Raw genomic sequence first — 17,516 nt, forward strand, 5'->3', positions numbered from 1 at the left:
GTTTACCTTTGCATTTGGAAGACATAGTAATACCAGTAAGCAGCACACAATAAAGTGTACAGCTAATAATGCAATGTTATAATACAAGTAAATGTGAAGTACAAATGAACCCCTACACACCTGGTAGTGATGAGTTAAGAAAGAGCGGCAGGGATAGATATAACTGACAGAAAGTTAAAGGCATATCACCACAGCAGAGCTAGCACAAGTCACAGACAATGCAAATAAATACAAATATACTTGCAATGGGCACTGAATCAATTACTCAAGCAACACTAGACTGGTAGGATTTGAGTGCTGTATAACCTGGCTGCAGGGAGAGGTATACAGGGAGACAGGACCCGATCTCCCGAGACCTATAGCTTCAGAAAAGCCCTGATTAAAGGCACCTGAGCATCTCATTAGGGAGGAGGGTGTAGGAGGAGCAGCTCAGATGTGGGAAGACAGCTGAGAAATCACACTCTGAGCTGTGGGAGGGGCTGTCAGGGGAGAGCTTACATCCCCACTGCTGCATTAACCACTGGGTCTATTGGCTTGACAAACTCTCTAGATTTTACGTGGTGGTGTAGTGGGGGTGCGGGCGAGCAGGACGCCCCACAACAGCATCCTCCGGCTGGTCTCCACAGCCGGAGGTAAGGACTGCATTCAGATGTGATTACAAGCAAGCAGGGAATCGCCTTACCTGACATCCCCGTTATCCAGCTGCAGTCCATGGTCTCCCAGGGAAGTGCTGGCTAAGCTCTGCTGGTGCTCGACGTAATCACCAGACCGTTCACCGGTGTTGCAGCACCGGCGGGGATAGTAGGAGCAGTTACGCAGGTGTTCATTAGGACGCTCAGCGCAACTTGCTTAGAAACAAAGTAAAAACTTTAAAACATATAATAAAAGCTTGGGGCTGTCTAACACAGCCCCATTGTTCACAAAGGTGCGACTACTTCTGCCAGCACCAAATGAAAAAACTGTCTGCCTGTGGCTGGGGGCGGAGTATATGTGGAGGAGGGCCGGTGCATCCTGGGAGCTAAAGCTTTAACTGTTTGGTGCACGGCTCAGTCCAACGAACTACACCCCATGGTAATCCCCGTGGAGCCCCTATGGACCCTGAAGAAGAAAGAGGAGATCTTCTTAAACTGAAAAGTAATCATCACGAAAGTACCAATAAATTTGAGAGGGCTTTTATTATGGATTTTAATATCCAGCACCGCAATATTGAGAAGATCCTAAAAAAGCATTGGGGTCTGCTTGAAAAGGATCCCGTTATAAGTTCACTGATCCCGAAACAACCAGTCTGCTTCTACCATAAGGCTCCTAATCTAAAAAACAAGCTTGTGTCTCGTAAGCTCTCTCCTACTAAAACACTGACAAACATTGTATCTACAGTTTTCTAAAAATGAGGTCTTTGTCAAGGCTGCGAAAATATCAAAAGTGATGGCAGCAATAAAATTGACGTGAGTACTATTAATGATAATAAAGTATCAATAGATGAGTTTATCACATGTAACAGTAAAAATGTGGTGTATGCCATAAAATGCACATGTGATAAGTATTATATAGGGAAAACCTCCAGACCAGTAAAGGTCAGTATAGAGGAGCATCTAAGGAACATTAAAAAAGGTGTAGAGTCCCACGACCTGTCTTCACATTTCGATAATCGGGAATCTGCGATCAGCAGTGCACTTGCCTGCACTGCTGAATCAGGTCCTGAGAGTGATAAAGATACCTTGATATGCATGTTAAAGTGTTCATATCTGTGAGTTGGGGTACGCTTATGTTAATCTACTGAAGAGTAAAGATACCTTTATATACATGGTATTTTTTAGCACATTGTGAGTTGGCATATGCATTACAACTTTAAAGTACCTAAAGATGTACATTTATGTGCATTTATATCTGTGATTCCTGTGAGTATGGTTTGCTCACTTCAGTCCACTAAATAAGGTGGAGGAACCCCTGATTAACCAGCATGTCCCAGTTATCATATACGAGTTGTGACGTACTACACTATTTCAGCTCTCTTCTTTTTTGGTTTCTGGTTCCAGCGAAGGGAATAACACTAACAAGAGTCATTCATATTGTATACACAGTAGGGGTTACGTTCAATATCCCGGCACATGGGATTGTGGCGGTCAGAATGCCAGCACCGGAATCCTGACAGCCAGAATCCCAAAGGTCAGTAGCGTGGTTAGGGGAAAGGTTAAACACTAGGGGGAGGGTTATGTTTAGGGTGCGGGGAGGGAAAGGGTTAGGTTTAGGGTGCGGGGTGGTTAGGTTTAGGCACTGGGGGGAGGTTAGAGTTAGGCGCCGGGAAGGGAGGGTTAGGGTAGGGAGAGAGGGAGGATTAGCATACTGACCAACAGGTGTCAATGTGCTAACCCTGTTGGGATGCCGGCGTCGGGATTTTTAACCGCCAGGATCCCTAGCGCCGGCATCCCATACCCTGTGAAAAATAAACATTCTGTACAAGGGAAGTTCTTGTGATTGGTTTATTTTTAGCAGTTTTGTCTGCATTAACTCATCCCATTTCCCTTTCCCCTGCTTAGATTTCCTTATTTTCATATTGTTTCTGTCTACTTGCAGATAGCTTCATACTGCGCCTAATGTTTATTCTTGTCTGTTAAACTAAACCAATTCATTAAGCTTTTATATATAGGTCGACACTTGTGTGGTGTCTCTCCTTTAATTCTGTATGTATTGGTAGTCAATAAAAAAATTGATTAAAAAAAAAAGAAAAAGCAGCTATCAGCAATAAATATTTTTGAGTAATGAAGGATATCTTACCAACCTGATACAACTTCTTATAACATATATCAAAGCCGTGGCAGTGCGGCAAAACTTCCACAGACACAGGTTGCGGTCCAGAGTGCCCTAAATTGGGATCAAGAAGAATATGTGAGATGGCAATTGTAGGGCTCAAACATTTGTGCAATGGAGTATATGCATTCACAAAGTCTACATTAAAAAATTGACACTCAGAATATTGGATGCCAATACAAACGTTCTCCTGAAAAAAGGTGTCGCCATTATGTTATTAATTTTGAGATATAAGGCAACAGGTCAGTGGCGTCACTAGGGGGGTGACACCATCCGAGGGGTTGACTCTATTCGAGGGGGTACAGCAGATGTGCTATTTTGGTGTCACCCCCTTGGATGGTGTCACTGGGCAGCGCTGCAGCAACCATGATGGATGACGTGCACATCCATACATGCATTCGTCATCCACACAACCCTGTGTCCGGAGAGGCTGATTTGCAAGTGAGGATAAAGAAGCGCGTTAATAAAGCTCCATTTGTATGCGTGAACAAAGCTAATGCATGTGCAGTAACACTGCTGGGTCAAACCCGGCAGTGGGCCTGATTCAGATATGTACGATAATGCATTAGCAGCTGTGATTTTGTACGTAGCTGCAGTGCGAAAATATGCTAATGCTACAGCCGCCTAGTAATGTATTGAGATGCCCACCAGCGGCCTCACAGATCCAAGCAACTCTGTACATAAACGCAGTGGGGGTCTCAGATACTTTGATAATCGACCATCTCAGTAACCCTCTGGTAGCACAGAATGGGCACGGGTGCTAAGATGCTGGCGCCAAATTTTCAGCATGCGAGATCACAGATGTAGGCAGATACAAGCTCCAAAAACAGTCACGATATAGAAACCGTTGTAATTCCTACACCATTCACCTGATTTGGATGTAATTACCCTCAAATTAAATCTGAAAGTCTGCAGTTAAAGCACATCTTGTTTGTTTCATTTCAAAGCCATTATGGTGGTGAATAGAGGCCAAAATATGAAAATTCTGTCAATGTCCCAATATTTATGCACCTGACTGTATATATCTATATACACTGGGGGCTGGCTGGAGGCAGGGCCGATTTACCGCTCCTTGCTGTGAGGCCACACCCCCTATTTTGGCACGCAATCCTTCGGCACGCACAATGGTGGTGGTGAGGGAGCACATTTTGACTGTTTGCACTGGGAGCCAGATTGTCTAGAAACGGCCCTGCTTCCACTGAGTGGATTTGGATGATGTCACATAATACAACTTAATTGAAGATACACCCCTTCACCGATTGGGATGAAACAAATGCGAGGTGGTCCATTTGGTTCCTGGACAGGTTTTAGGGAGTTAGGGTCCTGGTCAGACCTCCTTTTGGTGTACGCTGGGCAGAACTTTGACCCATGGTGTCGGATCTGAGACTTCCACTGGATGGATTTGGATTAAAACTTCACAGAGTGGTAACATTGGATCCAAGAAGACAAACTAGGGGGTTGAGGTCCCGGTCGGACCTCCTGTTTATCAACGTTGGGTAGAACTTTGACCTGGGGAGCCTGTTCTGGGCCTTTCACTGGATGGGTTTGGATGAAAACTTCACAGAGGGGTGGCAATTGGTCTGGGATGCCTAATGGAGTGGTTGGGGTCCCGATCGGACCTCACGGCGGAGTGCGCCGGACAGAACTTTGACCCAGAGAGCCTGTTCTAGGCCTTCATCTGGATGGATTTGGACGACATCAGATAATAAAACATAGAGGGGTCTATTCATGAGGCAGAGAAGAGCCCTGTTTAGCTGAAATCAGGGCTCTTCTCTGCTTCGTGCTATTAATGGAGCTAGTTTACCGTGGAGACAAGTATTACTTCTCCAGCGGCATCCCCTATTGTATGGTGAGTGCGATTCACAAAGGAACGGAAAGCTCAACTTTCCATTCCTCTCCTGCTATACAGATTTGCCATCTGAAGATGGCGTAATCTGTACCGCAAGCCGACACTTCCTTGCTGTCTGCCCGGCACAGGCTCCACCCAGAGGCGTATCTATAATGAGTGCAGGGTGTGCGGAGCACACGGGCCCCTGGGTCCAGGAGGGCCCCACACACCCTGCACCCATAGTATTACTTACCTCACCGGATTCCCACACCGTCGCGGGGGTCCGTCACTGTGAAAAATGACTTGAAAATGGCCCCTGCGCCCATTTTCCCGTTGTGTGCATATGCGCAGTACAGGGAAAATGGCCCCCGCGCCCATTTTCCTGGTGACCTGCGCGTACTCTATATACTCTGAGCACAGTCTATAACTCCGGCGCTGGCCGTGCACAGCTCAGAGACTGCACACGAGCCCCCTCCTCTCTAGAAACGCCCCTGGCTCCGGACCTTTTTCCCAGCGTCCGTTGCAGCAGGTCTGACATGACCTGCCGCTCTCGGACGCTGGTGAATGCACAGTGAGGAGCAGGCATATCGGGCTCCTGATAGGTTTGTCTTCTCACTGCGTAAGTCTACATGAATGGCTTCTAAACTTTGCATCGATGTAATGCGATGTATAGTGAAATCTTTTAGCAGGCACTTCATGTTGTACATGAATAGACCCCAATAACTTGAATATTAAACCCGAGCAACGCCGGGTACTTCAGCTAGTATTCAAATGGTGAGTACACACTAGACGATATGCTCCCTTAGCGACATCGTCTAGTGTGTCCCTGGCAGGGTGTGCTCAATGTCGTTCATGACATTGAGCACACCCACTGAACGACATCGTCAGGTTGGCCTGCATGGTAACCCGATGAACGATGATGACGAACGACCCGCGGGAACGCTCGTCGTCATTATCGTTCATCGTTTTTGTGTTAAAAACTGGACGATAAAGTGGACGACTGAATATCGTTATCGTTCAGTCGTCCACTTTAATCGCCCAGTGTGTACATACCTTAAGATTGTATCTGCATCATTTCTGATGCCTACCTGAATGCAACGCAATGCTGAACTCATGCTGAAATTAAATATTGCTGTCAACAAAACGTCCTTAATGCACTGCTCATTACTATGCTAAATAATAAATGCCTTCTTTCTAAATGCACCTGCCCCTTCCCCCTATGGTTAGGTCTAAAAGGAGGAACCGTCCCCCAGTCTGTCCTGTGGCTTCTGTGCACTGTGCTGTGACTCGAGCAGCAGCACTTACACTTATGATAGAGAGACGAGCATGTGCTGGCTGGGCATGTTGTATTGCCGCTTCCCCCGTCCACACACAAATGGTCACCACCACGCTCCGTACTAGTCACTGCAGTACTTCCTGGGCTTCCCCCGCCCGCTGCTGCTGTAAGCTGTATAGGCCACACCGGCCGGCAGCATGTTGTCTGCAGCGGTTGCAGTGAAGGATGCTGTGGGGCAGATTGTGTTACCGGGCGATGTGCTCCTACTCCCGGCCCTGGCCGCAGATACGCTGCTCTCCCTGTCCGCGTCTTCTCCCTCCGGGCGGCAGCGGGTCGTGTCTGGGCCCGGACTGATGCGGCGGGGAGAGGATTTACAAGTCACCAAATGCGGACTGCTCAGGCACCGGGAGCCCACAGTGTACTGGGTGGACTCCCAGCAGAAGAGGGTAATAGTAACCATAGGAGGGCTGTCTCGGGAGATATAGATTATATACATATTTAACACTAGCTCCAATGTGCTAGATTTATTAATAATGGTGCTGTTGTGTTTACTTCGGAGAAATGTATTCACTTTGTATACACGTCAGAATTGGTCAAATTATTATTGCTCACTCTTTGGTTATGTTATAGCATTTTGTGTGACACGAATGACGAGTTCTTATTTAAAATATAAGCACTTTTAAAGCTGACCTACCACCCACCCAACCCCATCTTGCTGATGGCTGGACATCCACATTAGGCTCGCCAGAACAAGGAACTGTACCCTGATGTAAAGTGATAGTGGTCGCTATCACTTTGATTCTAAAGCTGGATACACACCGATGTGTATACCCAGTGATGCAACTCCCTACGGGCCGACACATTATGTGACCCAGTGCCTGATCGCCTGATATGTCGGGCACTGGCTCCATTCGCCTGCCTGGCGTCGGCAGATTGGTCGTTCTGTTGGCCCTACATGCAGGCCGACAGAGCAACCCAGATGGATGACCTGCGGGAGCGCACATGGTCGTCCATAGTGGGTACACATTTGCCGATGTAGATGATGTCGGCCTGATATGCCGGATCGGGCGACATATTGTCTGTGTACCCACCTTATCACCTCTCCGGGACAGGGCCTTCTTGCAAACTCTGTGGTAGATGTACTAAGACTTGGGTAGAGCTAAAGTAATAACTTATCGGCTCTTAACTGCCATTTTTCAAAAGCAGCCTGTAACATGGCAGTAAGGAGCTGATTGGTTGGTACTTTATCTCAGTCCACTTTATCTCTCTTCAAGGCTTAGTTAGTACATAGACCCCCCCCTGTCCCGGTACGTGAACTGTGATAAATTAATAAATTAAAAAATATTCATATGCCGAAAACTGGAACACTATCAAAATGTTAGTGACTGCGGTAGTGGTTATGGCGACATGGTAGACATTCTATTAAACTTCATAGAAGTAATGCCAGTTAGTTCCAGTGGGTACAACTACAAACCGTTAAGGATATCTGGAAAGGCAGAAATATTGGAACATTGGAGAAAATGTAATAGACTGTGAGATGCGGTAGCCTATGAGCTACACTTCGCATAATTAGCCGGGCTCCCCCGGAACCCTTGGAGCCCCTGTCCCTACATGTGCCAGTTGATACAGTCCACTGGTATGATCGCATTGCAATGTGATCATTAATAAATGGGCCTGTATCAGAGATAGAGTTCTAGCTTATGCATATCTGGGACAGTGGATATTTTCAGTTGTGTTTTGCTGGACACTTGTTCACCTTTCCTGTTGTACTAACATCATCCTGTCTATTATATATAGTATGTGCCTGTGAAAGGGGACCATGTTATTGGAATTGTCGCCACTAAGTCGGGAGATATTTTCAAACTCGATGTTGGAGGCAGTGATCAAGCATCATTATCATTTTTAGCCTTTGAAGGTGCAACTAAAAAGAACAGGCCAAATGTAAAGGTGAGTTTTCTTGTTGAAGTATTTTTTCCCCTTACTACAGTGCTCCCTATATATACTGACATTTGAGCAAACAGATGTAAATCTCCAGCTGACACCTAATCTATATAAAATGTATGGGCAAAGCTAGCCATACACCTTAAGATATGTCCAACCATTCAACTACAGTAGTTGGCTGTTTGCAATGGAAGTCTGGTAATGTATGGGAGAAAATGACAATCGACCATCTGCATCCATTATTATTATTATTACTACAACATTTTATTTATAGGGAGCCACAATTGTTCTGCAGCGCTGTACAAAGAGCAAAACAATACAGGGTGAAACAGTACAATACAAATAGCACTACAAATTCTCGACACAGCCACTGATGCAATGTGTGCAATTAAAAAGTGCAGTGTCAGCTGAAACCGGTAGCTGTCAGCGTGGACGCAACTTATAGGTCTAGTTTGTCTGAAAAACAAAAACAGATGATTGGATTCCAGGGGCAGAGAGCCCAAGGAGATGTGTAGCAGGTGTGCAAGAAATGTAGGTGGTGAGAACAGGAGGGCCTGCTAATGGAGCTTACAGTCTAAAGGGAAGGGAGACAAACGGAAGACCTAAGGAGTGAGCCAGTGTAAGGGGAGATCAGAGGTAGACTGTGTGGTGACATGGTTAAGTGGTGGACTGATATGCTTGTATGAACAGGTGGGTTTTCAGCACCCACTTGAAGAAATGCAGGCTGGGGGATAGTCTGATAGAACGAGGGACATCATTCCAATGGTGGGGGGCAGCTCGGGAGAAATCTTGATTTCTGGAGCGATATCTGGTAACCAGAGGGGAGAAAAGGCGCCGGTCATTGACCGACTGGAAAGGGCGGGAGTGGGTAAGGAGATGAGGTTGGGAGCTGTGGAGTTGAACAGGGCCTTCTAAGTGGTAGTTAGGCACTTTAAAATTATTCTGTAGGGGAAGAGGAGCCAGTGAAGGGCTTTGCCGAGAGGGAAGGCAGATGTGGAGCGGTGGTAGAGAAAGATAAGTCTAGTGGCTGCGTTAAGTACAGATTGGAGAGGAGCAAGATGGGAGCAGGGGAGTCCAGTGAGGAGAAAGTTGCAGTTGTCAAGGTGAGAGATGACTAGTGAGTGGACAATGGTTTTGGTGGCATCCTGGGAGTGGAAGGGTCTGATTCAAGCGATGTTGCGGAGCTGGAAACAACAGGATAGGGCAAGAGATTAAATGTGGGGGGTGAAGAAGAGAGAAGAGTCAAGAGTGACTCCCAGGCAGTGGAGTCTGGAAACAGAGGAGATAGTGGTGTCGTTGATAATTATAGAGGTCAGGAGGGGAGAAGACTCTAGATGGAGGGAAGACAATGGACTCTCTTCAATTCAACGCGAATTGAATAGCGCCGGGAGGGAGCTCCCAAAGCTTTTAATTCAGTGAGCTGTTTTGTCGGAGAATGCAGGTTCTCGTGCCTTAAATATGGTGTTTAGTCGCGAGAACCGGCATTCTTCGACTAAACTGCCCAGCGCAGTGCTGTTTCCGCGGCTCTAAGGGCATAAAACAGCATTGCGCCTAGAGTTTTGTCAGATTTCTGCTCGCACCCCAGGAGGGACTGCGAGAATTGAATAGCCCTGGGAGCTCCCTCTTGACGCTATTCTATTCGCGTTGAATTGAATCGAGCACAATGGGTTCAGTTTAGACCATGTTAAGTTTGAGAGAGCGCTCAGACATCCAGGAGGAGATGGCAGAGAGGCAACTAGACACCTGGGAGAGATCAGGAGATGAGATGCAGAGTTGAGTGTAATCAGCATAGAGGTGATACTGGAGACCAAAGGAACTGATGAGTTCACCCGGCGAGGAGGTGTATCTAGAAAATAGTAGAGGCCAAAGACAGAACCCTATGGGACACCGACAGGAAGGATGGATGAGGAGGAGGTGGAACCAAAGGTAGAGACAGAGAAGGGGAGGTAGAAGTTGAATCGAGAAAGGAAGGTGTCAGAGAGAAAAATGGTCTGAAGGGTGCACAGAAGGAGAGGGTGATCCATGGTTTCAAAGGCTGCAGAGACGTCCAGGAGGATAAGTGGCCCCTGGACTTGGCCAAGAGAAGATCGTTGGTGCGTTTGGCCATGCATCAGCAAACACTAGTAGTACAATAGACACTACTGGTAAAAGTGCAACACATGGAAAATGTAACATTAAAAGCATATTAATAAACTGCTTGTTCTCAACAATACTTTTTAACTGTTTCCAAGGCACATATGTAAACTAGCCCTCAGTAAATTCTGTCTTCCAGGAAGTTTCTTATTGCTTTAATGTTGGAGACACACTGGTAGTATATGTGTCTCAAAAATGTTTGCAATGCCTGATAAGAATCTGATCTAAATCATTTTGGATGACTGTTAAGCATATTGGTAAGTGTGGGCGAAAGATAACTGATATCATTGTGATTATACATTCGCCTTCAGATTACTATCGGATCCAAACAATAAGTGATCTGGACGCTTGTCCTAAGGAGCAAGAAGTCTGATTCTTGTTTGATTTGACCAACTACATATGTGGTTAGCTTCAGATACAACAATTTCCTGTATAGATACAAAATCTTACAAAGACTTGAGTTTACTTGTCCTATGAAAGAGCAGTGAAAGCAAATGAGCCTAAAAAATGGAACTCTTTGAATATTTTTACATTAACAATCCACAACAAATGTATTTTCTTTTGTGTGTAATTTACAGGATTCCTACTGTACCTGTACTTTGTAAGCTTGCATCCTGTATGTAGCCTGAAGCACTAATTTGTATTTGCTGAAATTGTATGTAACACAAGTTGGCATGCTGAATACACTGAGGCGTAGAAGTCAGTGCAGAATTATTCGCTTTTATGCAGAGAATGGCAGGAAGTCTCCTTTTTAAATTTTCTCCTTAACTTGGTGTCTCATTTATATGGTGAATTTTGAGATGGCTTCTTCATTCTTACCCTTTTTACAGGATCGCCATTTTTATGTAGATACTATGCATTGAAACAAATGTGGTTGGATCTTATTGTCGAACAATATTTTTGATGTTATATAATATGAATTTCTTGTGTTGTAGGTTGGAGATCTCGTTTATGGCCAGTTCATTGTTGCCAATAAAGACATGGAGCCAGAATTGGCATGTATAGACAGCTCCGGGAAAGCCAATGGGAAGGGCGTTATTGGGCAAGATGGCTTCATGTTTAAAGTCTCTTTGGGACTAGTAAGAAAGTAAGAACAATTCTTTTACTTGGGTTTCAGAGAAAAAAAAAATATATAAAATAAAGTATAGGTATATCTATTATTCAGAGACTTGTTTAAAAAGGAAGAATAAAAAAAAAATACCTGTCGCTACTCTCATGGACACAGACCTAAAACTATTCTTACCTCTTATAGTCACTCTATGCAACAATACCAAATCATTCAATGAGCAGGGGAGTGGCAGTGTTAGGAAAGAATGAGGAAATGAAAAGTACTTGCACAGCACTCTGTGTAACATGCCCCCCCCCCCCCCCCCCTAGCAAGATACCCAGCGGCAGCTACATACTACAGTTTTTCCCTCGCACTCTACCGCTTTATATAGCAGTGAGCCTCTCGCTTGTGGTTATTCCCCCTGTTCATCGTTCCTGGCTCTTGTATGAGTTGGGCCGCATTAGTAAAATCTTACGTCTAGTGCAGATTTAAATATATATTTAAAACGCTGCTCTCTGGAAAGCACCAAGTCCCAAACATTTTGGATATGATGTGCCACAACTATATTATTGTAGGAAGGTGTCATAGAAGTCTATAAAATCACAGGCACTCTTTAAAAATGTTCTCATGCGTATTTCTACGCATGAAACAACGTTGTCCCAGCGTCTTAGTTGGTGGGTGTGTCTGGAGCGACACTGTCCAGCCCAGGAGGAGGTGTTTCAGCCCCCCCTATAGCCCTACCCCCTGAATCCTGTGTGATCTGAGAGGCTGGTGTAGAGCTCCTGGGGCAGGATGCTGCCTCCGGGCGATTCTTTATCTGCTGGTCAGGCAGGCGGAGGGTGAGGGAGGATTTATGTGTACTGTAAAGGCTTCTTTTGTCAATACCTTCTTCTATAAACTGCATATGATGCATCATATTGTAATTTACCATTAAGTGTAATAACCAAATTAATAAAAAATACTCCTTAAAAAATGTGAAGGAGTATTTTTACTCTGCCCCAAAAAATATAAGGTGACTCCTGAATGGTGTAGAAACCATTAATAATACCTTTCATAGTCTTCATTCTAGCACCCTGCATTTGTGACAACCCATGCGGTTCCTCTATACTGCCTGGGGTGTCGCTCTCTGCTCTGGTGCTTTCAGCACACTCATCTGATGCAACAAACTGCTGAGATTCATCAGTTTGTGTGCTAGAAGCACCAGAGCAGAGAGCGATACCCCAGACAGGAAAGAGGAATTGCACAGGTTCTAACAGGAGCAGGGTGCTAGAATGAACACTACCTTTCATTTTGGTGATCTACATACATTTTATTTAGGCTTGCCATATCATCCCTTTAAACCGGGACACTCATGGATTACACAGGTTCTGTGGGTTATTAAAAACAGGTGAAATCCAGCTTGAAGTCACCCAGCCACAGAACCTGTGTAATTCATGAGTCCCGGGTTTAAAGGGAAGCCGATGGACGGAACCCCGACTGTCTAATCCCGGCAAGGGCTAAATGACATGCATCAAAATCCCCATGCTTGTCATTTTACTTACGCCGGGAGCCCGACACCTTTGATTGGCAAGCCGGGTGGGGGGAGGGACACTTAGTTAGGCACCCCCCCAGGAGGTTAGGGGAAGGGGGGGGGGGTTAGGCACCCCCCCGGGAGACTTAGGTTTAGGCAGCGGGGAAGGGGAGGGTTAGGTTTAGGCACCCTTAAGGGAGGGTTAGGGTTAGTTGGGGAGGTTAGGTTAGTTTAGTTTATACTTAGCTTAGTGCAGTCGGGATTTGAAGGCCGGCGGTAAATCATAACGAACCCAGTTTAAAGGATAGTGTGGAAAGCCTAATTTTATTGGATGTTAAGAGCTTACCAGTCCTCATGTTTTGAAAACTCTTTTGTACTTATAGCTTAAGAACTTAAACCTTACAAATTAAAACAAAATGCTAGTATTCAAACAGATAAGTGCCTTTGTATTGCACCTATGCTGTTTTTCATACGCATACAAATGTGGTTAGATAGCCATTCATTTCAATCTCTAGTAATCTTTTAAATTTGACACATTTACTGTTTAAAAATAGAATTTGATGGCAGATAAGAACCTCTTGGCCCATCCAGTTTGCCCTTTTTCCAAATCAAGTATTTCATTACAATACACTCACAAGTTGGGTGCTTGCACAAAGTAACGTCTATTCTGAATAAATATTGCCGTTAGACGTCTTTAACCACTTGCCTGGCATGGTCGTATCAGATACGATCATACCAGACTGGGCTTTCCATGATATGGTCGTATCTGATACGACCAGTCAGAAAAGCACTGTGGGTGGCTGCTGGAAAATCATTTTCTAGCAGCCGCCAATCACAGAGGGACCTCCTGGTCCCTCTGCACACTTTGTCCCTTCCCGTGGGCCGATCACTGCAGTGATCGGCCGGCACACCCACCCCCTCCCCCGGCGGCTGCCGAGAGGACAGGGCAGAGAAGGCAGCACTGATAGCGCTGTCCTTCTCTCCCTATTCTGCCTAGCAGCAGCGGCTGCTGACAGGGCAGAGAAGGCAGCGCTGTCCTTCTCTCCCTACTCCGGAGAACAGCAGGCCAGCGGCTGCTGACAGGGCAGAGAAGGCAGCGCTAACAGCGCTGTTCTTCTCTCCCTCCAACTCCGGCTAGCAGCAGACGCCGGGCAGGGAAGGTAGCGCTATCAACGCTGTCCTTCCCTCACTCCACCCCCGCTATCAGCAGCCTCTCCCCCATTGTGGAAAGCCCCACCCCATGAGTAAATCAGAGCCCTGGCCAATATAAATATATATATATATATATATATATATATATATATATATATATATGAATATGATAGATGGCAGCCCCCAACCAATGTTAAGGAAACATCGGCAGCTGTGGTCACAATCGATGTTTCTATCGATGGCCATCAGTACTAGTATATACCATAAAAATTGCCATTGTTATGGTATACAGCATTTTTTTTTTTTACAAAATTGTGTTGGATAACTTTTAATAAGCTGTTCCTGACCTAATTCAATCATAAAATAAACCGACAAATTCGGAGCGGTTTTTGGAGAAAGAATTCGTCAATTAAGTGGTTAAAGATATAGGCTGCTTTATATATAACTAGTTGAAGTACCTAGCATTGCCATGTGATGTTATCCAAATGATGTCCAAATTAATCTAGAGGGATGCTCCGAACAGGCCAAAGTTCTGCCCGGCGCACTCCACTGTGAGGTCCAACCGGGATTCCAACCACTCCATTAATTAGGCATCCCAGACCAATTGCCACCCCTTTGAAATTTTCATCCAAATCCATCCAGTGGAAGGCTCAGAAAAGGCTCCCCGGATCAAAGTTCTGCTTAGCATACACAAACTGGAGGTCCGACCAGGATCTTAACCCCCCTAAACACTGGCCAGGATCCAACTGTACCACCTTGCGTTGGTTTCATCCCAATTGATTAAGCGAAACACGCGGTATACTGTGCCAGCGTGTCTAAATGTTTGCCTAGGGAGACACGCGGCATATCATGCCAGCATGCAATATGTTTGTTTAATTCCTGGTGATATTTGTTCCACGTAGAACACAGCGGCCAATGATGCCATACTTTTAATCACTGCTATGTGGATCACTATATGTGTCTGTTGTAAATGTGAATGAATGAATGTGTCTGGGAATAGACGCTGTGATTGTTAGTCACAGCGCTGCCCAATGGAGTAGATGAATGGAAACTGATGTTCTATAATAAGCGCATCCTGCCTTGACTCAGTATTACAAACACACCCATTAATAATGGACTATGGTTCCCCTATACCAAATAAAGGGGACATAGTTTTAATAGTGGCATACTGTGTTACAACTAGTATAACAGGATGACATGATTCATAGTCATTACTACAAACAACCATTTGCTATACCACTGTAAGGGGGATATATGAGCGGAGATAAGTGATCATGAATATCAAACTATTATGGTAAGAGTCAGCTAATTGTATGATATTATATTGGTATTCTAAACCCCATAGATGTTTATAATACTCTGAGGACCTAATAAAAATGAGGAAAGATAACCTCAGGGTTGTATTCAGTACAGCGGGATATATGCTTCAAATAGCAACAGCATCTTTAGATTGAGCCCAATTAGTTCAGTGTCTCAGAATACTGTATTGTTACAATTATACATATTAATGACACTCTAGGGACATAATTACCTTTTAATAGCTAATTATCTAGTGGAATTATTAAATATAACGACATATGAATATTCTTGGAAAGCTATATTGGTCACAATAAATAATGATCATTGTGGATTTATTATCCTAATAAGAGGACCCTCTATAGGAAGTATTTCATGTATGACCATAATAGTGTGACACATTGAACCAAATGACAACTTGTGTCTAATACATATTGGAATGAATTATATTATAAATATAGGCAATACATTTTTCTTTTAAATCACTTTATTATTTTTGTTTGTGTATGTTATTTGTTTATATTTCGCTGGTAATTTTTAACTGTATTAATAAAAGCTACTTTTTAAAATAGTGTTGAATCTCCTATGATAAATTTCATTATTAAATACTAATTCTTGACTCACGAGTGCCCCGTGTAGGAATACTTTTTTTCTTTTCTTCATCCCAATAGGTGCAGGGGTGTCCCAATTCCTAACCAGACAGACAAACTGACCAATGAATTTTATATAATAAGATTTTTAAAGACATTAAGGTGTTAGCAGGTTTCAACACACACATTTATTACAGTACTGTCCCAGTGTTCAAGTACATTGTTTAATATTGGAACAATATTATTGTTGTATACCTCAATAATATGACTAGACATAACACAGATAAAAAAATAATCAAAAGTAATTCGTTGGAAACTAAGTATTTTGTTTTGTTCCAATACATTGGACCTTCTGTATAAGCCTGCAAGATGCTAGACGCAATTCCGGTAAGACTGCCCATATTTTTAAAATGGCAATAATTTCAAAGGCAACACCAAACTGGTTCTGCCTTTTAAATTATTGCCGCATTAAAAATACACAACATTTTGTGATTTAGGGATCTTTAAAATGAACTGCGCACATTAGTAAACTGATTCATGTTAAGTGTTAACATGACATTCCACTATGTATTTAAAAAGTGAATTATTAAGATCTCATTTTGGACAGTAAAAATGTAGTTAAGCGTCAGAATAGGATCTGATACAGGTTAGGGTGCTGTGACATTTTTCTTCCCATGGAGTATGAACCCGCAGTCATTCTGATTTGTTTGAAAACACACACTGTAAATGTAGAAATCTACTGCAGTGGTGTGAATGACAGCATGGACGTATTTGGTTACATATATAAACCCTTCAGTTATTTAGCAGTATTTTTTTCAGCTTATACATAGTTTTTTTTAAAACATATTACTGTCTTTATTTGCTCTTTTGAAATGATTTAGAAAAAAATCATCTATACCTGATTAACATTTCATACCCCTCCCATTTCAGGCTTTTAACACCTCAGAACGAGATTATTCAGGAACTGATGAATGTTTTCCCAATGGAGATGGTTATTGGCATGAATGGACGAATATGGGTGAAGGCTAAAACCATCCAACAGACTATTATTGCAGCAAATATACTGGAGGCTTGTGAATATTTAACAGCTATACAGAGAAAACAGGTCTTTGCAAAGTTCTCAGATAACATGTAAAGCTGGGAACACGCTGAGACGATCTTGTTACGTTGTGGCCAAATCGTAAAGACATATCATGCAGTGTGTATGCACGCATCCATGGTCACATGCAATGCCGTCAGGCTAGATGTGCTGCACATCAAACCTGACTATATAGCTTGCAGCTCCATGCATGTTAATGAAGGACGGAATGAGGGATTGTTCTATCGTTCATTACATCGCTCTGTGCACCCGCGGTACAATATGTCTGCCTGTTGGGCCTACTTATTGTCCGGGCACAGTCTAGTGTGTACCCACCTTAATTCAGCACATTCTAACAATGTTGCATAGCATTACATATATAGTATGGCTGATTTCTGGATCCACATTGGTACATATTGAAGTTGATTTGCTATTGTGTTTTGTGATGTAAAAACTTTTTTAAAATTAAAATTATTTTGCTATTACAAGTGTTTAATTTTGTGTTGCAACTGCAGTACAAGATGTGCTAGCAGCGAAGTGGTTTTTAATAAACATGGTCTACAAAATGTCAGTGATGTGAATTCCCAGCAACAACTACATTTACCACCCTAAAACAGCAATTTTATAGTTTGTACAAATAGGAATACATGTGCATTTCAAGAGTTCATGGCTTGCATAATTTGTGGGATGATATGTGTGGGAATATTTGTGCACATGTTAAAGGTGGAAATTCTGGGGTGGGGGTGCATTTTTGCATCTTTACTTGGGGTACAAAAATACTTTGAACATGTGGTGCTCTTGGTCCCTGCTCTGTTACCGTAGATGCTGTGTGTGAGATGTCTTACAATGGTGTCAC

At 43.8% G+C, this 17,516-nt stretch overlaps 1 protein-coding gene across 1 annotated transcript; it reads left to right on the plus strand.

Annotated features, from left to right (window-relative positions):
* Positions 1-5,895: 5,895 nt before the first annotated feature.
* On the plus strand, positions 5,896-17,241 carry EXOSC3 (exosome component 3). Its single transcript, XM_088461281.1, has 4 exons — positions 5,896-6,358; positions 7,710-7,859; positions 10,922-11,073; positions 16,513-17,241. The coding sequence occupies exons 1-4, from the start codon at positions 6,110-6,112 to the stop codon at positions 16,715-16,717; spliced, it is 756 nt and encodes a 251-aa protein (XP_088317407.1). The 5' UTR covers positions 5,896-6,109; the 3' UTR covers positions 16,718-17,241.
* The last annotated feature ends 275 nt before the right edge of the window (positions 17,242-17,516 follow it).

The sequence above is a fragment of the Taudactylus pleione genome, unplaced genomic scaffold, assembly GCF_031769625.1.
Source record: "Taudactylus pleione unplaced genomic scaffold, aTauple2 ptg001032l, whole genome shotgun sequence".
Classification (NCBI taxonomy): Eukaryota; Metazoa; Chordata; class Amphibia; order Anura; family Myobatrachidae; genus Taudactylus; species Taudactylus pleione.